Source organism: Staurois parvus, unplaced genomic scaffold (assembly GCF_062004578.1).
Source record: "Staurois parvus isolate SC_StPar_1 unplaced genomic scaffold, SC_StPar_1.0 ptg000638l, whole genome shotgun sequence".
In the NCBI taxonomy this organism is placed as follows: domain Eukaryota; kingdom Metazoa; phylum Chordata; class Amphibia; order Anura; family Ranidae; genus Staurois; species Staurois parvus.
In genome coordinates, this window is record NW_028318434.1 from 265,001 (window position 1) to 292,956 (window position 27,956).

A 27,956-nucleotide genomic window follows, 5' to 3' on the forward strand; every position below is an offset into this window, starting at 1 on the left:
CCACCAACACAGGACATTTCTTTCCTTGCAGTGACACCACCAACACAGGACATTTATTTCCTTGCAGTGACACCATCAACACAGGACATTTCTTTCCTTGCAGTGACACCGCTAACACAGGACATTTCTATCCTTCCAGTGACACCACCAACACAGGACATTTCTATCCTTCCAGTGACACCACAAACACAGGACATGTCTCTCCTTCCAGTGACACCACCAACACAGGACATTTCTTTCCTTCCAGTGACACCACAAACACAGGACATGTCTTTCCTTCCAGTGACACCACAAACACAGGACATGTCTTTCCTTCCAGTGACACTACAAACACAGGACATGTCTTTCCTTCCAGTGACACCACCAACACAGGACATTTATTTCCTTCCAGTGACACCACCAACACAGGACATTTATATCCTTCCAGTGACACCACCAACACAGGACATTTCTTTCCTTCCAGTGACACCGCCAACACAGGACATTTCTTTCCTTGCAGTGACACCGCCAACACAGGACATTTCTATCCTTCCAGTGACACCGCCAACACAGGACATTCTTTCCTTCCAGTGACACCACCAACACAGGACAATTCTATCCTTCCAGTGACACCACCAACACAGGACATTTCTTTCCTTCCAGTGACACCACCAACACAGGACATTTCTTTCCTTGCAGTGACACCACCAACACAGGACATTTCTTTCCTTGCAGTGACACCGCCAACACAGGACATTTCTATCCTTCCAGTGACACCACCAACACAGGACATTTCTATCCTTCCAGTGACACCACAAACACAGGACATGTCTTTCCTTCAAGTGACACCGCCAACACAGGACATTTCTTTCCTTCCAGTGACACCGCTAACACAGGACATTTATTTCCTTCCAGTGACACCGCCAACACAGGACATTTATTTCCTTCCAGTGACACCACCAACACAGGACATTTCTTTCCTTCCAGTGACACCACCAACACAAAAACATTTCTTTCCTTCCAGTGACACCACCAACACAGGACATTTCTTTCCTTGCAGTGACACCGCCAACACAGGACATTTCTTTCCTTCCAGTGACACCACCAACACAGGACATTTCTTTCCTTCCAGTGACACCGCCAACACAGGACATTTCTATCCTTCCACTGAGACCACCAACACAGGACATTCTTTTCTTTCAGTGACACCACCAACACAGGACATTTCTATCCTTCCAGTGACACCACCAACACAGGACATTTCTTTCCTTCCAGTGACACCGCTAACACAGGACATTTATTTCCTTCCAGTGACACCACCAATACGGGACATTCTTTCCTTCCAGTAACACCACCAACATGGGACATTTCTTTCCTTCCAGTGACACCACCAACACAGGACATTTCTATCCTTCCAGTGACACCACCAACATGGGACATTTCTATCCTTCCAGTGACACCTCCAACACAGGACATTTCTTTCCTTCCAGTGACACCACCAACACAGGACATTTCTTTCCTCCCAGTGACACCACCAACACAGGACATTTCTTTCCTCGCAGTGACACCACCAACACAGGACATTTCTTTCCTTCCAGTGACACCTCCAACACAGGACATTTCTTTCCTTCAAGTGACATCACCAACACAGGACATTTCTATCCTTCTAGTAACACCACCAACACAGGACATTTCTTTCCTCCCAGTGACACCACCAACACAGGACATTTCTTTCCTCGCAGTGACACCACCAACACAGGACATTTCTTTCCTTCCAGTGACACCACCAACACAGGACATTTCTTTCCTTCCAGTGACACCACCAACACAGGACATTTCTTTCCTTCCAGTGACACCACCAACACAGGACATTTCTTTGCTTCCAGTGACACCACCAACACAGGACATTTCTTTCCTTGCAGTGACACCGCCAACACAGGACATTTCTTTCCTTCCAGTGACACCACCAACACAGGACATTTCTTTCCTTCCAGTGACACCGCCAACACAGGACATTTCTATCCTTCCAGTGAGACCACCAACACAGGACATTCTTTTCTTTCAGTGACACCACCAACACAGGACATTTCTATCCTTCCAGTGACACCACCAACACAGGACATTTCTATCCTCCCAGTGACCCCGCCAACACAGGACATTTCTTTCCTTCCAGTGACACCACCAACACAGGACATTTCTATCCTTCCAGTGACACCACCAACACAGGACATTTCTTTCCTTGCAGTGACACCACCAACACAGGACATTTATTTCCTTGCAGTGACACCACCAACACAGGACATTTCTTTCCTTCCAGTGACACCACCAACACAGGACATTTCTATCCTTCCAGTGACACCACCAACACAGGACATTTCTTTCCTTCCAGTGACACCACCAACACAGGACATTTCTTTCCTCCCAGTGACACCACCAACACAGGACATTTCTTTCCTCGCAGTGACACCACCAACACAGGACATTTCTTTCCTTCCAGTGACACCTCCAACACAGGACATTTCTTTCCTTCCAGTGACACCGCCAACACAGGACATTTCTTTCCTTGCAGTGACACCGCCAACACAGGACATTTCTATCCTTCCAGTGACACCACCAACACAGGACATTTCTATCCTTCCAGTGACACCACAAACACAGAACATTTCTATTCTTCCAGTGACACCACCAACACAGGACATTTCTTTCCTTCCAGTGAAACCACAAACACAGGACATGTCTTTCCTTCCAGTGACACCACCAACACAGGACATTTCTATCCTTCCAGTGACACCACCAACACAGGACATTTCTTTCCTTCCAGTGACACCACCAACACAGGACATTTCTATCCTTCCAGTGACACCACCAACACAGGACATTTCTTTCCTTGCAGTGACACCACCAACACAGGACATTTCTTTCCTTCCAGTCACACCACCAACACAGGACATTTCTTTCCTTGCAGTGACACCGCCAACACAGGACATTTCTATGCTTCCAGTGACACCGCCAACACAGGACATTTCTTTCCTTGCAGTGACACCGCCAACACAGGACATTTCTTTCCTTGCAGTGACACCGCCAACACAGGACATTTCTATCCTTCCAGTGACACCACCAACACAGGACATTTCTTTCCTTCCAGTGACACCACCAACACAGGACATTTCTATCCTTCCAGTGACACCACCAACACAGGACATTTCTTTCCTTGCAGTGACACCGCCAACACAGGACATTTCTTTCCTTGCAGTGACACCGCCAACACAGGACATTTCTATCCTTCCAGTGACACCACCAACACAGGACATTTCTATCCTTCCAGTGACACCACAAACACAGAACATTTCTATTCTTCCAGTGACACCACAAACACAGGACATGTCTTTCCTTCCAGTGACACCACAAACACAGGACATGTCTTTCCTTCCAGTGACACCACCAACACAGGACATTTCTTTCCTTCCAGTGACACCACCAACACAGGACATTTATATCCTTCCAGTGACACCACCAACAAAGGACATTTATTTCCTTCCAGTGACACCACCAACACAGGACATTTCTTTCCTTCCAGTTACACCACCAACACAGGACATTTCTATCCTTCCAGTGACACCACCAACACAGGACATTTCTATCCTTCCAGTGAAACCACCAACACAGGACATTTCTTTCCTTGCAGTGACACCACCAACACAGGACATTTATTTCCTTGCAGTGACACCATCAACACAGGACATTTCTTTCCTTGCAGTGACACCGCTAACACAGGACATTTCTATCCTTCCAGTGACACCACCAACACAGGACATTTCTATCCTTCCAGTGACACCACAAACACAGGACATGTCTCTCCTTCCAGTGACACCACCAACACAGGACATTTCTTTCCTTCCAGTGACACCACAAACACAGGACATGTCTTTCCTTCCAGTGACACCACAAACACAGGACATGTCTTTCCTTCCAGTGACACTACAAACACAGGACATGTCTTTCCTTCCAGTGACACCACCAACACAGGACATTTATTTCCTTCCAGTGACACCACCAACACAGGACATTTATATCCTTCCAGTGACACCACCAACACAGGACATTTCTTTCCTTCCAGTGACACCGCCAACACAGGACATTTCTTTCCTTGCAGTGACACCGCCAACACAGGACATTTCTATCCTTCCAGTGACACCGCCAACACAGGACATTCTTTCCTTCCAGTGACACCACCAACACAGGACAATTCTATCCTTCCAGTGACACCACCAACACAGGACATTTCTTTCCTTCCAGTGACACCACCAACACAGGACATTTCTTTCCTTGCAGTGACACCACCAACACAGGACATTTCTTTCCTTGCAGTGACACCGCCAACACAGGACATTTCTATCCTTCCAGTGACACCACCAACACAGGACATTTCTATCCTTCCAGTGACACCACAAACACAGGACATGTCTTTCCTTCAAGTGACACCGCCAACACAGGACATTTCTTTCCTTCCAGTGACACCGCTAACACAGGACATTTATTTCCTTCCAGTGACACCGCCAACACAGGACATTTATTTCCTTCCAGTGACACCACCAACACAGGACATTTCTTTCCTTCCAGTGACACCACCAACACAAAAACATTTCTTTCCTTCCAGTGACACCACCAACACAGGACATTTCTTTCCTTGCAGTGACACCGCCAACACAGGACATTTCTTTCCTTCCAGTGACACCACCAACACAGGACATTTCTTTCCTTCCAGTGACACCGCCAACACAGGACATTTCTATCCTTCCACTGAGACCACCAACACAGGACATTCTTTTCTTTCAGTGACACCACCAACACAGGACATTTCTATCCTTCCAGTGACACCACCAACACAGGACATTTCTTTCCTTCCAGTGACACCGCTAACACAGGACATTTATTTCCTTCCAGTGACACCACCAATACGGGACATTCTTTCCTTCCAGTAACACCACCAACATGGGACATTTCTTTCCTTCCAGTGACACCACCAACACAGGACATTTCTATCCTTCCAGTGACACCACCAACATGGGACATTTCTATCCTTCCAGTGACACCTCCAACACAGGACATTTCTTTCCTTCCAGTGACACCACCAACACAGGACATTTCTTTCCTCCCAGTGACACCACCAACACAGGACATTTCTTTCCTCGCAGTGACACCACCAACACAGGACATTTCTTTCCTTCCAGTGACACCTCCAACACAGGACATTTCTTTCCTTCAAGTGACATCACCAACACAGGACATTTCTATCCTTCTAGTAACACCACCAACACAGGACATTTCTTTCCTCCCAGTGACACCACCAACACAGGACATTTCTTTCCTCGCAGTGACACCACCAACACAGGACATTTCTTTCCTTCCAGTGACACCACCAACACAGGACATTTCTTTCCTTCCAGTGACACCACCAACACAGGACATTTCTTTCCTTCCAGTGACACCACCAACACAGGACATTTCTTTGCTTCCAGTGACACCACCAACACAGGACATTTCTTTCCTTGCAGTGACACCGCCAACACAGGACATTTCTTTCCTTCCAGTGACACCACCAACACAGGACATTTCTTTCCTTCCAGTGACACCGCCAACACAGGACATTTCTATCCTTCCAGTGAGACCACCAACACAGGACATTCTTTTCTTTCAGTGACACCACCAACACAGGACATTTCTATCCTTCCAGTGACACCACCAACACAGGACATTTCTATCCTCCCAGTGACCCCGCCAACACAGGACATTTCTTTCCTTCCAGTGACACCACCAACACAGGACATTTCTATCCTTCCAGTGACACCACCAACACAGGACATTTCTTTCCTTGCAGTGACACCACCAACACAGGACATTTATTTCCTTGCAGTGACACCACCAACACAGGACATTTCTTTCCTTCCAGTGACACCACCAACACAGGACATTTCTATCCTTCCAGTGACACCACCAACACAGGACATTTCTTTCCTTCCAGTGACACCACCAACACAGGACATTTCTTTCCTCCCAGTGACACCACCAACACAGGACATTTCTTTCCTCGCAGTGACACCACCAACACAGGACATTTCTTTCCTTCCAGTGACACCTCCAACACAGGACATTTCTTTCCTTCCAGTGACACCACCAACACAGGACATTTCTTTCCTCGCAGTGACACCACCAACACAGGACATTTCTTTCCTTCCAGTGACACCACCAACACAGGACATTTCTATCCTTCCAGTAACACCACCAACACAGGACATTTCTTTCTTCCCAGTGACACCACCAACACAGGACATTTCTTTCCTCGCAGTGACACCACCAACACAGGACATTTCTTTCCTCCCAGTGACACCACCAACACAGGACATTTCTTTCCTTGCAGTGACACCACCAACACAGGACATTTCTTTCCTTCCAGTGACACCACCAACACAGGACATTTCTTTCCTTCCAGTGACACCAACAACACAGGACATTTCTATCCTTCCAGTGACACCACAAACACAGGACATGTCTTTCCTTCAAGTGACACCGCCAACACAGGACATTTCTTTCCTTCCAGTGACACCGCTAACACAGGACATTTATTTCCTTCCAGTGACACCACCAACACAGGACATTTCTATCCTTCCAGTGACACCACCAACAGAGGACATTTCTTTTCTTCCAGTGACACCACCAACACAGGACATTTCTATCCTTCCAGTGACACCACCAACACAGGACATTTCTTTCCTTCCAGTGACACCACCAACACAGGACATTTCTTTCCTTGCAGTGACCCCGCCAACACAGGACATTTCTTTCCTTCCAGTGACACCACCAACACAGGACATTTCTATCCTTCCAGTGAGACCACCAACACAGGACATTCTTTTCTTTCAGTGACACCACCAACACAGGACATTTCTATCCTTCCAGTGACACCACCAACACAGGACATTTCTTTCCTTCCAGTGACACCGCTAACACAGGACATTTATTTCCTTCCAGTGACACCACCAACACGGGACATTCTTTCCTTCCAGTAACACCACCAACATGGGACATTTCTTTCCTTCCAGTGACACCACCAACACAGGACATTTCTATCCTTCCAGTGACACCACCAACATGGGACATTTCTATCCTTCCAGTGACACCTCCAACACAGGACATTTCTTTCCTTCCAGTGACACCACCAACACAGGACATTTCTATCCTTCCAGTGACACCACCAACACAGGACATGTCTTTCCTTCAAGTGACACCGCCAACACGGGACATTCTTTCCTTCCAGTAACACCACCAACACAGGACATTTCTATCCTTCCAGTGACACCACCAACAGAGGACATTTCTTTTCTTCCAGTGACACCACCAACACAGGACATTTCTATCCTTCCAGTGACACCACCAACACAGGACATTTCTTTCCTTCCAGTGACACCACCAACACAGGACATTTCTTTCCTTGCAGTGACACCGCCAACACAGGACATTTCTTTCCTTCCAGTGACACCACCAACAGAGGACATTTCTTTCCTTGCAGTGACACCACCAACACAGGACATTTCTTTCCTTGCAGTGACACCACCAACACAGGACATTTCTTTCCTTCCAGTGACACCACCAACACAGGACATTTCTATCCTTCCAGTGACACCACCAACACAGGACATTTCTTTCCTTCCAGTGACACCACCAACACAGGACATTTCTTTCCTCCCAGTGACACCACCAACACAGGACATTTCTTTCCTCGCAGTGACACCACCAACACAGGACATTTCTTTCCTTCCAGTGACACCTCCAACACAGGACATTTCTTTCCTTCCAGTGACACCACCAACACAGGACATTTCTTTCCTCGCAGTGACACCACCAACACAGGACATTTCTTTCCTTCCAGTGACACCACCAACACAGGACATTTCTATCCTTCCAGTAACACCACCAACACAGGACATTTCTTTCCTCCCAGTGACACCACCAACACAGGACATTTCTTTCCTCGCAGTGACACCACCAACACAGGACATTTCTTTCCTCCCAGTGACACCACCAACACAGGACATTTCTTTCCTTGCAGTGACACCACCAACACAGGACATTTCTTTCCTTCCAGTGACACCACCAACACAGGACATTTCTTTCCTTCCAGTGACACCAACAACACAGGACATTTCTATCCTTCCAGTGACACCACAAACACAGGACATGTCTTTCCTTCAAGTGACACCGCCAACACAGGACATTTCTTTCCTTCCAGTGACACCGCTAACACAGGACATTTATTTCCTTCCAGTGACACCACCAACACAGGACATTTCTATCCTTCCAGTGACACCACCAACAGAGGACATTTCTTTTCTTCCAGTGACACCACCAACACAGGACATTTCTATCCTTCCAGTGACACCACCAACACAGGACATTTCTTTCCTTCCAGTGACACCACCAACACAGGACATTTCTATCCTTCCAGTGAGACCACCAACACAGGACATTCTTTTCTTTCAGTGACACCACCAACACAGGACATTTCTATCCTTCCAGTGACACCACCAACACAGGACATTTCTTTCCTTCCAGTGACACCGCTAACACAGGACATTTATTTCCTTCCAGTGACACCACCAACACGGGACATTCTTTCCTTCCAGTAACACCACCAACATGGGACATTTCTTTCCTTCCAGTGACACCACCAACACAGGACATTTCTATCCTTCCAGTGACACCACCAACATGGGACATTTCTATCCTTCCAGTGACACCTCCAACACAGGACATTTCTTTCCTTCCAGTGACACCACCAACACAGGACATTTCTATCCTTCCAGTGACACCACCAACACAGGACATGTCTTTCCTTCAAGTGACACCGCCAACACGGGACATTCTTTCCTTCCAGTAACACCACCAACACAGGACATTTCTATCCTTCCAGTGACACCACCAACAGAGGACATTTCTTTTCTTCCAGTGACACCACCAACACAGGACATTTCTATCCTTCCAGTGACACCACCAACACAGGACATTTCTTTCCTTCCAGTGACACCACCAACACAGGACATTTCTTTCCTTGCAGTGACACCGCCAACACAGGACATTTCTTTCCTTCCAGTGACACCACCAACAGAGGACATTTCTATCCTTCCAGTGAGACCACCAACACAGGACATTCTTTTCTTTCAGTGACACCACCAACACAGGACATTTCTATCCTTCCAGTGACACCACCAACACAGGACATTTCTTTCCTTCCAGTGACACCGCTAACACAGGACATTTATTTCCTTCCAGTGACACCACCAACACGGGACATTCTTTCCTTCCAGTAACACCACCAACACAGGACATTTCTATCCTTCCAGTGACACCACCAACATGGGACATTTCTATCCTTCCAGTGACACTTCCAACACAGGACATTTCTTTCCTTCCAGTGACACCACCAACACAGGACATTTCTATCCTTCCAGTGACACCACCAACACAGGACATTTCATTCCTTCCAGTGACACCACCAACACAGGACATTTCTTTCCTCGCAGTGACACCACCAACACAGGACATTTCTTTCCTTCCAGTGACACCTCCAACACAGGACATTTATATCCTTCCAGTGACACCTCCAACACAGGACATTTCTTTCCTTCCAGTGACACCACCAACACAGGACATTTCTATCCTTCCAGTGACACCACCAACACAGGACATTTCTTTCCTCCCAGTGACACCACCAACACAGGACATTTCTTTCCTCGCAGTGACACCACCAACACAGGACATTTCTTTCCTTCCAGTGACACCACCAACACAGGACATTTCTTTCCTTGCAGTGACACCACCAACACAGGACATTTCTTTCCTTCCAGTGACACCACCAACACAGGACATTTCTTTCCTTCCAGTGACATCAACAACACAGGACATTTCTTTCCTTCCAGTGACACCACCAACACAGGGACTTTCTATCCTTCCAGTGACACCACCAACACAGGACATTTCTTTCCATCCAGTGACACCGCCAACACAGGACATTTCTTTCCTTCCATTGACACCGCCAACACAGGACATTTCTTTCCTTGCAGTGACACTGCCAACACAGGACATTTCTATCCTTCCAGTGACACCACCAACACAGGACATTTCTATCCTTCCAGTGACACCACCAACACAGGACATTTCTTTCCTTCCAGTGACACCACCAACACAGGACATTTCTTTCTGCTGATTGTCTCTCTGTGGAAACCAATCATTCCCATCCAGGACTCTCGGGGTTTTCTCTATTGGAAGAAACAAATACAGAGAGAGGTTGGCTGAGAGAGAACTCCACTTCTTTCAGTGTTTATGAGACAGAACCGGGAACTCGGGAAATGAATCGTCCAGCGTCAGTTATATTTATTTGATGGTAATTCTCCCACCAGAAGGATGGAGGCGCTGCTCTATGGAGATCCATTCAATCATCTCTCGCTTTCTTTCCCTCTCAATTCAATGAGCTTTATTGGCAGGAACAAATGACATTGTAGCATTGCCAAAGCAGTTTGTATGGGAAAAGGGGAAATATAAAGGGGGAGGGGTCCATGGGAAGGATGATGAAGTCCTCAGTGTTTCATGTCCCTCTCAGTCTGTGGCATGGTGTCACATGTGGTGCAGCTATTTCCCCCATTGGCTCCTCTTCTCCCAGTAGAATTTGGAGTTTCCTCCTTTCTTCTATAGAAGTGAAGTCCGGGATGAGAGCGGAGAGTCTCTGGAAGTGAGTGTCCCTCACTGATGAGTACTTGGGGCCCCGTACTGTCCTCCCCCCTCTCTCCTCCCAGGTCCCAGAGGACGGCGGCCCATTCACAAAGTGCAGTGCGATTGGCCCATGGCAGGAGGAAACCGGCTGTGGGGAGTCATGAGAAACGTGCAGTTCCTGGTGTGACCGGAGCCTGACCGGGAAAACGTTTATCTGGGGTGACGTTTGGGGACAATGTGATCAGTGACACCCACTTATGTCTGATCTCACTATTACTTTTCTATCCGAGTTTTCACTTCAATACGGGAAATAATGTGAAATCTGAGGGAAATCTGAGAGCCATATGAAGACTTTGGGCCGTTCTATTGTCTGTTCATATGTCTGTGTGTACATCACACCGAAAAGAGGGACATTTACAGGGCAAAGAGGGACAGAGAAATATGGTGTCACACAAGGGAGAGTGATGGGAGATATGATCAAATACAATCTCATTACCTCCTCTGCTCACACTTCCAGCAACGTCTCCTCTATAATTCCTCCCACATGGAGCTTCCTGCCTGTGCCTGACCTCACTTCCTGTCTGTGCCTGACCTCACTTCCTGTCTGTGCGTGACATCGCTTCCTGTGTGTGCCTAACCTCACTACCTGTCTGTGCCAGCCATCCCTTCCTGTGTGTGCCTGATGTCACTTCCTGTCTGTTCCTGATCTCACTTCCTGTCTGTGCCAGACCTCACTTCCTGTCTGTGACTGAGGTCACTACCTGTCTGTGCCAGCCATCCCTTCCTGTGTGTGCCTGACATCACTTCCTGTCTGTGCCTGACATCACTTCCTGTCTCTGTATATGTGTGATCACCAACTTGTGGAGCTCAGAAGAACGGCATCCTGAGAAATTTAAGAAAATGAAACCAAACTCTACGATGACAGGAAGATTTATTACCTACTTCAGCTCCGGAATGTTTTACCCCCTTCATGATAAGGGTTTTTTTTATTTTGCTTTTCAGCACTGCACTACTTTAACTGACAATTGTGCGGTCATGCTACACTGTACACAAGTTTCACTGATATAAATAGAGCTTTCTATTGGTGATATTTGATCACCACGGGGGGGGGGGGGTTTATTTTTTAATTTTGAAAACAAATGATATCTTCTACTTTGTTATAAAACATATCCCATAAAATCAGATTTCTTCATACATGTAGTACAACGTGTATTCTGCTCCGTGTCTTTGGTAGAAGCATAGCTGAATCCGTGGATATTGATTGGTCTGTGTGAAGTTATGGCGTCTACAAACTATGGGATATAGAATGGAATTTATGCAGCTTTTACGTCGCTGTTACTTTCTGACTGCCGATCACATTTCTTGAGGCAGTAAAATGCCCGGACCTTACAAACATCCCCAAATGTCCCCTTTATGGGAAGGATACATCCCAAGGTATGTGCTGAGAGGCATGTTGTGTCCATGGAACATTTACAGTTATTGCCATAAGTTATTGGAAAATGAAAAACAAAATCTATTTACACCAAGTTGTCATTTAATGAGCTATTTCTGGCACACGCCATGGGGAGATGTGGAATTACACCCCAAAACACATTCTGCTACTTCTCCCCAGTATGAGGACACCCCAAGTGAGAGACTTTCTGGCAGCCTTGCCACATACAGGTCCCAAAATCCAATGACCACCTTAAGGAGGCTTAGGCAACCATCTTAGGGTGCCAGGATAGGGGGGGTGGTAAAATATGAACCTGCAGCCACTTGCTGGGGATTTGGATTTTTAACAATGCTGCAGACGTGTTATTTCCCCCCACACTGCCCACCGCTATACAGCCGGGAGTGTGAGGACTTTAGTAAATCCGAATGTCGGCTGTCATGTGGAAGTGATACAAGTGGCTGTGAAGTCGCCTATCATTCCCACCATTAAGATGTGCCCCTCCCCCTGACACCATGTGGGACAGCAGAGCCCGGTGCTGCCATGGTGGGTGTCACTGGGAAGGACAGAGGGAGCTCAGCGGACCTCCTATACACAGACCAGGACGTGATATGTACATTGGGGTGCCTACATAGGAACACAGTGATCCCCACACATGTTACATATCAGCGCACACGCCGGAGGGAGAGCAATGATTGGAGCACCAGTGCTCCTGTGTAACTCTATACTGATGACCTGGAGGGGCTATTAAAGCGTTCCAAGTGCACACAGTGTTACGGCTTGACATGTTGGGAATCCCATTTCCTCGGCACAACCTCATCTTTTATATTTCACCAGAAAATAGGTCATGAATTGCATTTATGTGCTCAGAAATAAACGTTACTATATTGTTCCTGAAATGTTGCCTTTCATAAACTGTTGTGCTAATATCATGTAACATAGAAAATGACAACTCCCAACATTGTATTATATAGGGTGTCTGCTATCAAAGAATACATCAGATTTGGGGTTTAGTGATCTTCAGGAATAAAATGATTTTTAAAAGGTGTAAACAAAGAACAAAAAATGTCCCCAGGACTCCATGGACCCCTTCATTCCACGCCGTCTCCAGGAACCGGGAAACCACAGAGAAGCCAAGTGTCCCCCGACTTCCTCTCCAGGCTGGGATGTCACTCTGGTTGGGCGCCACCTACAGGGGAAGAAGCAGACTGCACCGGCCTACATCTGCTCTATGCTTTGTCTGATCAGGATGGCGGCCATTTCTCCCTGAACACAAAGCGCCCTAAACACGAGGTAAACGTGGTGCAGCATTGAGCCCCGTCCAGCTGTAGTGTAGACTTTGACAGGCTGCAGGCAGCGGGGCTGGACGCTGTACCTGTGCCTACCAGGTGTATTATAATGCCAGCATTGCACCCACAGGGGCCGGACCCCCCATGTACAAGGGGCCTAATAGATACCATCAGCTGGTGTCCCATTCCACCAGACTCCTAGAACTGGAAGAGGACATTTTTGGGGGGGTGTTGTAGAAGAACCCAGACCACGGTATTGTGCGGTGAAAATATCACCCAACTTTATTCATCATATACATGTGACACTTTAACAACAGAAGGAAAGAGATAGATTGTTTACATTTCAAGGATCTATTTATACCATTTATATCATCTATTATAAGAAACTGATTAACATATGACACGCCCCTCATTAATACCAGCCCCACCCACTTATGTAACCATCAATCACACTACACATTGTACATATCTCTGCACACACCAGAGGGAGAGGAATAACTCTAGGGCCATCATTCATGGTTCACTATATAAACTGATGACCTGTAAAGGCTTTTAAAGCGTCACCTATGGACAATATTTGGTACTGAAGTTTGTCACTATTTCACAAGCACATGACATTTTAAAGCTTGACATGTTTGGTATCTATATACTTGATGCCAACCTCATCTTTCATTTTTCTTCAAATTGGGTCATATATTGTGTTTTTCTGAACTGGAATTATTGTTAGTGTTTTTTTACTGAAAATATGCATTTCATAGACAGCTGCGCTAATATTGTGTGCCAAAAATTTTAACCACCACCATTTTATTCTCCAGGGTCTCTGCTTTCAGAAAATAAAACACAATATTTAGGGGCTTTAAATAATCTTCTGTTCTAACAATGTGAATGTAATCATGTGCATAAACAAGCAAAATCAACTGGCAGCGAAAGACACAACAGCAACAATGTATACAATTATCATCAAATCTATAGTAGCAACTAATGGCCTAAGAAGCAAAGCCACCATATTACTCAACAACGTTCCAGCTAAACCCACCCAAGAAAATGGATCCCACTTCCCCCCACCCAGGTGACTGTTGGAACTCCTTTACCTTGTGTAGATATCTCCTTCTGAGATCCTCATGATCTAATATAAATGTACAACACTCTCTGACACCAGTTTGTAGACTCCGCCTTGATCTTCCGAGAGATAGTCAGCCGCCATGTAGTTCTGTGACACCACCTTAGGTGATGGAGCCACTTCTGCTGTCAGCTCTGCTATACCATCAATGGTGTCATTGGTTATCTGATCCATGACTCCAGTACACCGGTTCATCTTACTCATCTTAGATTACTTAGATTCCCCATCCCGTCTATGAAGGGCTCACTGCATAAAACATCTCCACTCCAGAGAAAATGTTCCTTCTCACTGGAAGCCCAGGGGAGTATTGGGAGAAATTGAGGCTTTCCCTTACAGATATGGGGGAGGGGCAACATAACCTAAAGTACAGCTATGGGTGGAATTGAAAGGAAGACATTTTAGGGCGCTCCTTCCACACAAGAAGCAATGTATATGAAGGACTAGGAATCCATTGGACAAATGGGGATTAAACATTCTGCAATACATTGAGACACCATGAAATGTTACTGGCCTCTGATTGGCTCTCCTATTGTTAGTGAAGTGAGACTCTCCTTCTCGGTGTCAATAATGGAAATAAACGATGTGAAATGTTTCCCCCAAATTCAAAAAGGTAACCCCCTGGGTAGGTAGCCATCCTACTATTCCTAAAAACTAAAAAACTAGTAGTTGGGAGTCAATATAAAGCACTTTATACGGTTTTTAAATGATTATATATATATGTACGTATTTTTTCTTTTTTCTATTTTTTGTATATGCATTTTGTAATAAATTTTGGATTAAACCTTATTGTTAAAAGTAAATGTGACCGACTTCCCTGTTGCCAATTACATGCACAGTCTATATAGCCGACGTATACAGGGTTGTTAAACAGTGGATATAACAGTTACATGTTTTCACACAAACAACATCACAATTAGCGACATTGTCTCAAATTGATCAATACAGCTGTCCGTAATGATAGCTATAAAGGTTTGGCCCCAAAAAGATGGCCACGACCATACATACTTCAAGAAAATGGCGCCAAACTATTATAAAAGAAGTCCAGGCACGGTGAGTGTCCTATCACATCCCCCGGACGAAGCCACGTGACCCTGTGGTGCAACGCGTTGGGGAGGGGCTTTGACGTCACCACAGCAACCCAACTTCAGTAACGGCGGGTATAGACAGTGTGTGTAGACACACGGAGGAAGCCTGTCACATCCACATTTAGCGGTTTTATCTATTACAAAGCGCATTGAAATTATTGACATGTGAGGTCATATAGAGGGCATTAAATAAATCTTTTTATTAAAACGATAAGGCACCAAATATCTCTTCTTTCTTCCACTATACTAACGAGGAGAAAAATAGGGAGATGGAGCCACATCCAGCATCAGAAGGAAGCAGAGATCATCATGTCCATACAAGCACATTAGAAGTGACCAATCCAGGAAAACCCAGGGGAGGTCCAAAGGATCTCATCAATACAAACCTCTTAAAAGCTGTGTCAGCCCAGCAATAGGCTAACAAGAAGGTGAGCCCATAAAAGGGTCAATATTCAAGCAAGGATTTATTTCTACAGTTCCTTATATACAGCAATTACTATTGTGGACACGAATAGAATACTCCGGTATTATTCCTAGACTTTGGACACCATTTCATTTTTACATTCTTTTTCATCTTTTCATTTTCAAAATTTTGTGATTATATTTCATTTATATTTTTTATTTTTATTTATGTTTTATATATTTTTCTATTATTCATATTTATTATTCATTTCTTATTTAAAAACAAAAAATCACACATATATATCCAGAAAATCTGTTTGCTGTACTTTATAAGGATTTCTCTTATTTTTTCATATGTGAATTATTCATGATAAAATCCAGCCAGTGTTTATTAATAACAATCTAATATATAATTTATATAGATATACCTTATTGTAAGGGCGCGGCCCTATCTATTAACTTACATTTTATCATCCTACTATTCCTGATAGGAGTTTGTAGTCCCTGCTACTACAGGAAACATGCGGGCGATCATTTACACCTTTTACAGCAGGACAGTAAATATCAGAACACAATTCAAACATCAGACCAACAGCAGGAAGTCTGCTAACTGAATGTGTAATGCAATCTGTCATTAGCATTCCCAGAGTTCCCTCTGCAACATAGTTGTATCAGCTGTTGGTCCTGTTTGTAGATCTGTTATTTTCCCACCTTCTGTAACAGGGTGACAACCCTGATCATTCTGCAGGAACATTACACAGCAGCGTTGTCACCCTGTACAGGGAAGTCTTAGATAGATTATAAGTAAGACACACAACAAGTAAAGCCCAACTTCAGCTAACGCTTCTACAGCAGTTACAGCAACAGGTTCTCTATAAGGTCCAACCCCCATATGAATGACAACTGACAGTTGTGAGCACCCCCAGCAGTGTTATAGGATTTGCCCCGACCCCTCCAACTGCCATTTTTCCCAAAAGACTTAGTCTTCTACAGGAAGTACAAAAAAAAACAATCTACTGGGAGGGACAACAAAAAAATAAAACAATAGGAGACTCGGAAAAGCAAAAACCTGCTCTGCTAATGACAGATTTCATTATTAATGTCATTATTGATTTTGCCCATAGTTACACTTTGGTGCCAACGTTGTAATATTTCCAGGGAGAAGAAGTTTTCTTTACAAACTTTCCACCAAAAAGAGATGTGTGCACTCAGAGTGATTATTGTGAACCCCAATCAGAGGAATGTCAGTCCCCCGGAAGAAGTGGTAGGAATATGACCGCACACTCAGCACTTTGTAAGTTCAGATCTCTGGCAGTTGTATTGTGTGATTAGTCTATGGAAAGGAGTAATAGCTGGAAAGAGAAAACATGGAACAAGGATTTCTGATCTTCACCTGATGGAATCCCATTTGGCAGAACCACATGGAACACAAGTGGCCAGCTGGGCTTACGTTTTACTGCTGAATACATCCCCTAAATCAGCAGTAACTCAGTATTGGAAGGCCTGCATCAGCTTGGGATGTTGTTTTCTCACTGAACAGAGACTTCTTTCTAGCTGGTGTCACAGACACAGACCTGCCTGAAAGGTTGTCACCCATGAGATGATATCCTACAACCTCACAAACACCCACTTTCCTCTCTATGATCACAATCTCATCACCTTCACACTTCACTTTCATCCACACTAGACTCATTTGTTCCTCTAACATGAAGCATCAGGCCCCGACCATTACAACCTTGGCAGACTGACAACACCAGAGATCTTAAACGACATAGTCATGTGCTGGAGCGAATGTGGCGTAAAACCAAATCTCACCAAGCATTCACCCGATATAAATCAGCTTTCTTAACATATAATTCCTCCCTCCATGCTACCAGACAAGCCTACTTTGTCACTCTCATCAATACCTTGTCATCCAGTCCTCGTCGTCTCTTCTCTACTTCTAACTCTCAACTTTCTCAACCTCCACCCAGTACCTCACTCAGTGCTCACGAGATTGCAAATCACTTCAAAAACAAGATTCATGTAATTCGTAGGGACATCTCCACTGCACAGACATCCATCCCACTTAGCATACCTTATACTAAACCTCCCTCAACACTTTCCTCTTTTGACCTTGCTACTACCAAAGAGGTCAACTAAGGTTTCTCAGAAGCCCGTCTCACTACCTGCCCCCTGGATCCTGTCCCCTCACAACTACTACAGTCACCTTCTTCTTCCATCCTATGCTCCCTCACTCACATCTTCAATCTTTCCCTCTCTACTGGTGCCTTCCCCTCCCCTCTAAAGCATGCGCACATCACTCCCATACTTAAAAAGCCCTCCCTGGACCCCACCAACCTGAACAACGTAAGACCCATCTCCTTGCTGCCATTTACCTCTAAACTATTAGAACTCTTAGTCTACAATCGCCTGAGCTCCCATCTCACTGACAACAACCTTCTCGACCCTTTACAGTCTGGCATTCCCTCACTACACTCCACTGAAACTACCCTACTAAAACTCACTAATGATCTACTAACTGCTAAAACCAATGGCCACTACTCCATACTCATCCCAACCAATGGCCACTACTCCATACTCATCCCAACCAATGGCCACTACTCCATACTCATCCCAACCAATGGCCACTACTCCGTACTCATCCTAACCAATGGCCACTACTCCATACTCATCCCAACCAATGGCCACTACTGCATACTCATCCAAAACAATGGCCACTACTCCGTACTCATCCCAACCAATGGCCACTACTCCGTACTCATCCCAACCAATGGCCACTGCTCCTTATTCTTACTACATGACCTCTCTGCAGCTTTTGATACGGTTGACCATCCCCTCCTCCTCAAAAAACTCCACTCTCTTGGCCTCCAAGACTCTGCCATCTCCTGGTTCTCCTCCTACCTATCACAGAGCTCATTCAGCGTTACCTTTAACTCTGCCTCCTCCTCTTCACTCCCTCTTTCTGTAGGGGTCCCTCCAGGTTCTTTCCTTGGACCCCTACTCTTCTCCATCTACACCTCCTCCCTTGGTTACTTGATAAACTCTCATGGCTTTAAGTACCATCTCTATCCTAAAGACACACAAATCTATCTTTCTACCCCTCACCTCACCCCTTCAGTCTCCTCCACACCTCACCCCTTCAGTCTCCTTTCGCATTACTACCCTACTAAGTGACATATCGGCATGGATGTCACTCCACTTCCTCAAACTCAATCTTTCCAAAACTGAGCTCTTAGTATTGCCCCCAGCCCAACCATCAGTCCCTCCCCTCATGCCAGGGTGCTAGGTTTAATCCTAGACTCCCATCTGTCATTTCAGCCCCAAATCCAATCACTGTCCAAATCTTGTAGACTTCACCTCCGCAACAGCTCCAAGATATGGCCGTTCTTAACCTCGGAAACCACTAAGCAACTTATTCACTCCCTTGTTATATCTCGCCTTGACTATTGTAACTCCCTCCTCATTGGCCGACCTCATTGCAGGCTATCCCTTCATCAGTCTATCATGAATGCTGCTGATATCATCCACCTTACAAACCATTCTGTATCAGCCATCCCTATCTGCCAATCCCTCCACTGGCCTCCACTCAGTGTCCTACACCCCTCTCTGCCAATCCCTTCACTGGCCTCCACTCAGTGTCCTCCACCCCTCTCTGTCAATCCCTCCACTGGCCTCCACTCAGTGTCCTTCACCCCTCTCTGCCAATCCCTTCACTGGCTTCCCATTGCCCAATGGAGAAAACCTCCTGCTCTCTAGCTCCCTTGTCTCCTCCTCCCATGCTCATCTCCAGAGCTTCCCCCATCCTCTGGAACTCTCTACCCCAATTTATCAGACTATTGCCTACACTGCTCACTCTTAGGTGATGTCTAAAAACCTCTCTTCAGGGAAGCCTATCCTGCCCTCAGCTAATAATGGAATCTTCTACTCTTTCAACCAGTCCATCCCCCACAGTTACTACCTTTTGTACCACTAGCCCCTCCCTCCTAGATTGTAAGCTCCTATCCCTCTTGTATTAAACTGTATGGTTACTGTATTGTCTCCCATTATATTGTAAAGCGCTGAGCAAACTGTTGGCGCCATATAAATCCTATATAATAACAATAATAATAATATTAATGAGAGATGAAATGTGGAAAGAAGGCATTGATAATGGGAGAGGAGATGGAACAGGTAATGGGAGGAGTGGACAAGGTGGGCTTAGCTGGAGAACTCAAGCCTGGCTGATGATGTATCAATAGTCAGAAGAACCTGGAATGGACTCTCCCACTGAGGCTTCAGAGACTTGGTAAGATGACAATAGACCCCATCCTAGTCTCTGGTACTGAGGCAGTGTTGGTCACCTCAGGATCCAGAAATGAAGAAAATGCTTGGAAACACAACTCAGTTGGAGAATCATGAAAATGCATTGCATGTATTTTCTGACCTATAAAGCCACTCTGACCTATAAAGCCATTCACAACACTGCCCCTAACTACCTCACCGACCTGATTCCCAAGTACCACCCTACCCGTACCCTTCGCTCTTCACAGGACCTCCTTCTATCTTGCTCCCTGGTCTCCTCCTCCCACGCACGACTGCAAGACTTCTCCAGGTCCTCCCCCATCCTCTGGAACTCACTACCCCAATCCATCAGACTGTCACCTTCCCTCCTCACCTTCAGGCGCTCCCTGAAAACCCACCTCTTCAGGGAAGCCTACCCCACCCTCACCTAACAGCCGCTGCCCTTCCCTCCTCCTACCACTCCATCCCCCACAGCCATTTCCTCCTGTACCTCTACCCCCTCCCTCCTAGATTGTAAGCTCGAAAGAGTAGGGCCCTCTTACCCCTTGTGTGCTGTTTGATGTTACTGTACTGTTTCATGTATTGTCCCCCCTCTATTGTACAGCGCTGAGCAAACCCTTTGGCGCTATATAAACTCGATAAATAAATAAATAAATAAATAAATAATGTACATTCAAAGCTCCATAAAAAAGATAAAGATGAGAATCATGAGGGAAGCTGTTCAGTTTTTAATGCTTATCTTAAAACAAATTGTCAAAAGATAAAATATTCAAATCCCTTCTAGTTGTGTATTGATGGACATAAGCACTAAACTCAGTTCATCCAATCATTACATTCCAGTTTGTGCAGATTTTAGTTTGTTTCTCTTAGAGTAGCATTTTATCTTTTCTCTTCTTCTCTAGCTTGTGGGATGACATTGGGGATGTGAAACTAACTTGTGACACCTGAAACTTCTTTAATATCCCTTTTATTCCAGAATTTAATCTATGCTGAGATTTGTGAATCCTCCGGTGATAGATTAGACCGGCATTAACTGTAAAAGTTTTGTCACATTGAGAGCATTAAAATGGCTTCTCTCCAGTGTGACTCCTCTGGTGTGCGATAAGATATGACTTCCGTGTAAAAGCTTTATCACATTCAGAACACTGATATGACTTCTCTCCAGTGTGAATCCTCTGGTGTCTGATAAGATGTGATTTCTGTATAAAAGCTTTAGAACATTCAGAACACTGATATGACTTCTCTCCAGTGTGAATCCTCTGGTGTCTGATAAGATGTGACATATGAGTAAAAGCTTTATCACATTCAGAACACTGATATGACTTCTCTCCAGTGTGACTCCTCTGGTGTGTGATAAGACATGACTTCCGTGTAAAAGCTTTATCACATTCAGAACACTGATATGACTTCTCTCCAGTGTGAACCCTCTGGTGTCTGATAAGATCTGACTTCTGTGTAAAAGCTTTATCACATTCAGAACACTGATATGGCTTCTCTCCAGTGTGAATCCTCTGGTGTGTGATAAGATGTGACTTCACTGTAAAAGCTTTATCACATTCAGAACACTGATATGGCTTCTCTCCAATGTGACTCCTCTGGTGTGTGAGAAGACATGACTTCTGAGTAAAAGCTTTATCACATTCAGAACACTGATATGACTTCTCTCCAGTGTGACTCCTCTGGTGTGTGATAAGATGTGACTTCACTGTAAAAGCTTTATCACATTCAGAACACTGATATGACCTTTGTCCAGTGTGAAGCCTCTGGTGTGTGATAAGACTTGACTTCTGTGTAAAAGCTTTATCACATTCAGAACACTGATATGGCTTCTCTCCAGTGTGAATCCTCTGGTGTCTATTAAGATATGACTTCACTGGAAAAGCTTTATCACATTCATAACACTGATATGACTTCTCTCCAGTGTGAATCCTCTTGTGTTTAATAAGATCTGACTTCCGTGTAAAAGCTTTATCACATTCATAACACTGATATGGCTTCTCTCCAGTGTGAACTCTTTGGTGTATTATAAGGTATGTCTTGCGTGTAAAAGTTTTGCCACATTCAGAACAATGATATCGCTTATCTCCCTTGCAAGCCTTCTGGTGTGTGATATATTTTCTCTCCATAGTAAAATCTACAAACAAGTAGTATGAAATGACTCCTCTTATGTATACTGGGGTTGGACTTTATTGTAAAGCCATTGTCACTTCCAGAACACTGAAATTACTTTTCTCCTGCTGGATCAATGTGGAAGAGGATCCAAACCATGACTTTTAGAACACAGATATGACTTGTATCCCGTGTGAATCCTACAGTGAACTGCAGTAAAGACTTTCAGTCAATTAAGACACCCATGTGTTTTATTTTCCATGTGACTCAGCTGTATTCATGAAGACAAAAAAGTCCCAAAAACCTGGTTCATCAATCTACCTGTAGAGAAAGAAAAAAGATAGAATTCTATATAAAAGGGCTACATAAAGTTGCTTTCTATTTTTAATGTTCATTACTAAATATATCTTATGAATAGAAAGAATATGTACAGCATTATCTACAGTATTTTTTAATCAAATAGATTTTATTAGGAATGTTTCTAAGTGCGCACAGTATTCCCAACATTCAGCCCAGACAATGGAGTCATACATTCTCACGTATAGGCAGTTGTGGCACTGTTACAGATCATACAGAACAATAACTTGCTTTGTCTATGGTGTCACTTTTACCTTTTATAAATAAATGAACAGAGAAAAGAAGAAACAACCTAGAACAATTCAGCTGTACATGGCAAGTAACTCCCCCCAGTACATACATAGATAGCTGACACCGATCAATGAGGCCTGTGTCTCCAGGATCATACCCCAAGTATGGGTCTCCAATGTAGTTACCATTCAGTAGGATACAACTGGCCGTTCTCCTCCTATGGGGCTAAAAGAGCTAAGATTTTAAAAGCCTATGAAGAACTAACTAGGAGTGAGCAAGGAGTATCCAGCCAGTTCTGCCAGACATACATCTCCTGGGGGAATTACAATGTTGGTAAGTTTGTTTTTCACATGTTAATGTGGAGTTCACCTGCTCAATTCACTGTTGTCTGCTGGGAGTTTGAGATGATAGCCAAGATCGGGATATTTTTTATGGTCAATAAACAGCAGCCTCACTATTGCTATATGATTTGTAATAGGAGGAGGTGTAAATAATTCCTCCTCTATTGACACCAAGAGGCACACCTGAGGAATATTGAATACCAACATTATAATACTGGTCATATCGTTCCACTTTTTGAATATCTCCAAAACACGTATCAAATCCCTGACATCACCGCTACAAGTGGGGTCAAAGGGGAAATCCCTCCTGTCCTAGCTGAACAATTGGGCTGGGGTCCTGAAAGCTCTATGCAAAAGAAATGACTGAGTTTCTGTGAAGAGGACAGAGATGAGAGGTATGGAGGTCACAATCATCTCCCACCACTTTCTCTTATTTTCTCTGTTTCCCATTTTTTTCTATAAGTCTTCGGTAAGAGTCAAAAGACTGGAATAAATAGACGAGAGATCATGCCTTTCCCACTGGTGCCATCTGAAGCCCATTAACAAGTGTGAGAGTGATGTGAAATCTGTATCTGATGGAAGTAGCAACCGATGGATGGGATCTAATGTGTCTACTAAGTCCCACCTGGTAAGATGCTGAAGTTGGGCAGCTATAATATAAAGTCTAACATTTGGTATTGCTAGGCCTCCTTGGTCTTCACCATACTGTAGAGTAGTGAGTTTGATTTTAGTTGACGGCTTCTTCTAAATGAGTTCCCCAAACTGGGAGTCTATACTGGAGAACCACTTACGAGGTGTCCACATGGGAGAATTGTGGAGTATATAGAGGAATTGTGGGGTCCATATCTTCTCTTGTTCATAGATGTTATTGGAAAGAGATAATAGTTTTACAAGGAGCTCATAATGTGATTGCAGGACTCAACAACAGTGTCAGGGAAGATCGCTGCAGCGCACGAATCTGCGCATGCGCAGGATCCTGACAAGGCATACAGGAAGGCGGGCACTAGGACCCAGGCGCACCTGTCACCAATGACGGCGGTGGGCAGGCACTAGGACCCAGGCGTGCCTATCGGTGACGGGCGGGCTATTTAAACGGGCCACTGCAGGATCCAAATTGCCGTATGGTCTTATTCCTTTGCCTGTGATTCCTGACTCTGAGTTGTTTCCTGTTGCCGAACCTAGCCTGCTCCTGACTACCATTGACCTTCTCCTGCCCTGACCCCTGTCTTGTCTCTGGATATTCTTCTGTCTGCTCCTGGTCATTCTGACCTCCTGTTGCTGAACCTGGCCTGTGACCCGACTATGCTTCTGCCTGCTGCTCTGGTCTACTCTGCCTTTTGGGACACCAAACCCGGCCCGCCTGACTCCGCTACCTGCCACATGGATCCATCTGCATCCTGCTCTGATCTGCTCTGCCTTTTCACATCGGGCTCACTACTAAATTACGTGACACTAGAAGTCTCCTCTACCGCAGCTGGGCATACCTTGGGGCCACAACCTGGTCTCAGCCTGCTCCAAGTCCATCCCCACCATCAGGGGCTCTGGTGAACAAGCAGACTGGGGCTTAGACCCCGCGCCCTAGGGAACCCCAAACTGTGGATCTATAGAGCTACCGTTAGAGTCGTGACAGTACCATACGGCCATGTCTGAGCCTGGAAGAGGACCTTCTCCCCTGGATGAGATATGTCATCATTTGACCACACTTACCAAGGCTGTTAAGATCTTACAGGATGGATATGCACATTTGGAAGAACGTATCCAAACCTTGGCTACACCCGCTTCTGTACCAACGGATCCGGCTACTTCTCCTTCGGCCAGTGATTCCTCAGAAACCCGTACTAGTATGGTGGTCCAGTTACCTTCACCTTAACCTTGTGTGCCTACTCCAGAATGATTTAATGGGGATCAAAGTAAATTCAGGGCATTCAGAAACGCATGTCAGCTGTATTTTGACCTGCAAGCACAAACTTTCTCCACAGAGACTGTTAAGGTGGGGTTCATCATCTCCTTGCTGCAGGGAGAACCTCAGGGTTGGGCCCACTGCCTGCTCAAGAGTCACCATCCACACCTAAACACCATGACTACATTCTTCAATGCCATGGCCCAGCTATACGACGATCCACAGCGGACAACTACAGCTGAAGCAGCATTACATGCGCTTCAACAGGGTCGCCAAGCAGCAGAGGACTATGTCTCAGATTTAGACGATGGAGTGGTGACACAAACTGGAACGATGCAGCCCTACGACATCAGTTCCACCTGGGCCTGGCCGAACCCCTCAAGGACGAGGTAGCTCAGGTAGGCATACCTGGTTCCTTGGAAGATCTGATTGCGTTAGCCATCCAGATTGACCGTCGGCTACGTGAACGCAGGTTGGAAAGATCCAACCAAGCTCTGAGGCCTACCTGGGTGCTACCCAAGTTTCCAGCCCAGCACAATCCCCCTGCTAGAACCCGGGATTCTGAGGATACGGATGCCCCGGGACCTATGCAACTCGGGCTAATACATCCTTCACTAACTACCGAGGAATGCCAAAGATGTCGGGTCCACAACCTCTGTTTATACTGTGGAGAACCAGGCCATTATGTGCATTCCTGCTCAGCTAAATTGCGTAAGTGCATCTTTGTTTCTTCAGCTGCTCCTCCATCATGTTCAAATAGTTCAACTCACCTGGCTGTTCCCATTTCCTTCCAGCATCCCGGAAGAACTGTGTAGGTGACGGCAATTATTGACTCGGGGGCCTGCAGCCGCTTCATAGATTTAAACTTTGCCGCCCAACAACATATCCCATTACTGCCAAAAGAACACGGGTTAAACATTTTTCTTGCTGATGGAAGCCGTATTAAATCCGGACTGGTAGACAAAGAGACCCCACCAATCCATACTACAGTAACCAACCATCATCAGGAATTTTTACTTCTAGATGCTATCAACGCCCCACTGTTTCCTCTCATACTGGGCCTTCCTTGGCTACAGGAACCTCAAATTAACTGGAAGTCGGGCTCGATCCAATTTCCCTCTTCTTACTGCCAGGAACATTGTTTGCCCAAGGTATCCTCAGGTCCACCTACCCTACTGTGCATGGACTCTGATAAAGAAATCTCTCAAACAATTCCTCCAGCTTACCATGACTATCTTGACGTATGCAGTAAACGGGGAGCAGATATACTTCCTCCTTATCGATCCTATGACTGTCCGATCGATTTGCTTCCCGGATCTGAAATCTCCATTGGGCGGATCTTCCCCTTATCTGAATGGGAACTAGGAGTTCTAGAGGAATATATCGAGGAGAATCTTCAGAAAGGGTTCATTTGGCCCTCCACTTCACCAGCTGGAGCTGGAATATTCTTCGTAGAAAAAAAGAACAAGTCCTTGCTGCCCTGCGTGGATTATCGGAAACTAAATAAGATTACCGTTAAGAACCGGTATCCCCTTCCCTTGGTTCCTGAACTATTCCAGAGACTCAAGACTGCCACTATCTTCACCAAGTTGGATTTGAGAGGGACATAAAACCTGGTCCACATACGGGAAGGGGACGAATGGAAAACGGCCTTCCGCACCCGTTTCGGCCACTTTGAATACCTGGTCATGCCATTTGGGTTATGCAACGCGCCTGCTACTTTCCAACATTTCATTAATGACATTTTCAGAGATTACCTGGATGTTTTTGTTGTCATCTACCTGGATGATATATGTAAATCCTCCTGCGCTTCTATGTCTCCTAGGATGAGTAAAAGGAACAGCCGCTCACATCCAAATCTCACCTTAAGATAGAACTAATAAATCTAATATATAAATGATGTAGCGCTGTAATAACTCATGAGTATGGTTATAAACATATCACTCTACTGACATCCAAAAGATAGCAATTGTGACATATATAAGTGATGCGTGCAATATAGAATACACTTATATATGGTTGCACTTCTCTACGGTTGGTGAATCACAGGATTCCCAAACATCATACTTATGAGCATCCTACCATTGCCTGACTAAAGAGGAATAGAGGAAGGAGGAGGAGAGAGAGTATAGAAGGTGGTGGAGTCATTTCTGGCCTGGAGAAATCGTGTAGGATCCAGGGTGATCCAAGAGGCTTATTTGGCCCCTGTGGGTCGCAGGGGGAAAGTGAGCGGGCACGCCTGCCATATAGGAGTACTTCTCACTACCTGCACTGGCACAGCAGCACATGGTGTGATCATTGCATTGTGTGGATTTTTGAGACAACTTGACACCGAATATAGTGGACTTTTTATCACCATTGTTTATATAAGTCACTTATCTGATGATGCATAACCCTGTATAGGGAAGCACTGTGTGACAATGATGATATGATCACTTGTTTCTGATCACTTGGATATTTATAAGTGTATTCTATATTGCACACATCACTTATATACTGTATGTCACAATTGCTATCTTTTGGATGTCAGTAGAGTGATATGTTTATAACCATACTCATGAGTTATTACAGCGCTACATCATTTATATATTACATCTACCTGGATGACATTCTGATTTTCTCCGCATCTCTGGAGGTACACCGAGACCATGTGAGATGCATTCTGG

At 45.2% G+C, this 27,956-nt stretch overlaps 2 protein-coding genes across 2 annotated transcripts in view; both read right to left on the reverse strand.

Moving 5' to 3' along the window:
• The window catches only part of LOC149449063 (uncharacterized), a 128,750-nt gene that overhangs the window by 80,468 nt on the left and 20,326 nt on the right, over nucleotides 1-27,956 (reverse strand). The gene's annotated exons all lie outside the window — the stretch shown is intronic.
• Nucleotides 21,058-27,956, reverse strand: part of LOC149449065 (uncharacterized) — a 74,054-nt gene continuing 67,155 nt past the window's right edge. The window contains exon 2 of the mRNA XM_089693852.1: nucleotides 21,058-22,095. Coding sequence (XP_089549978.1) covers nucleotides 21,414-22,095 — 682 coding nt within the window. The 3' untranslated portion in view covers nucleotides 21,058-21,413. The remainder of the gene's footprint in view (nucleotides 22,096-27,956) is intronic.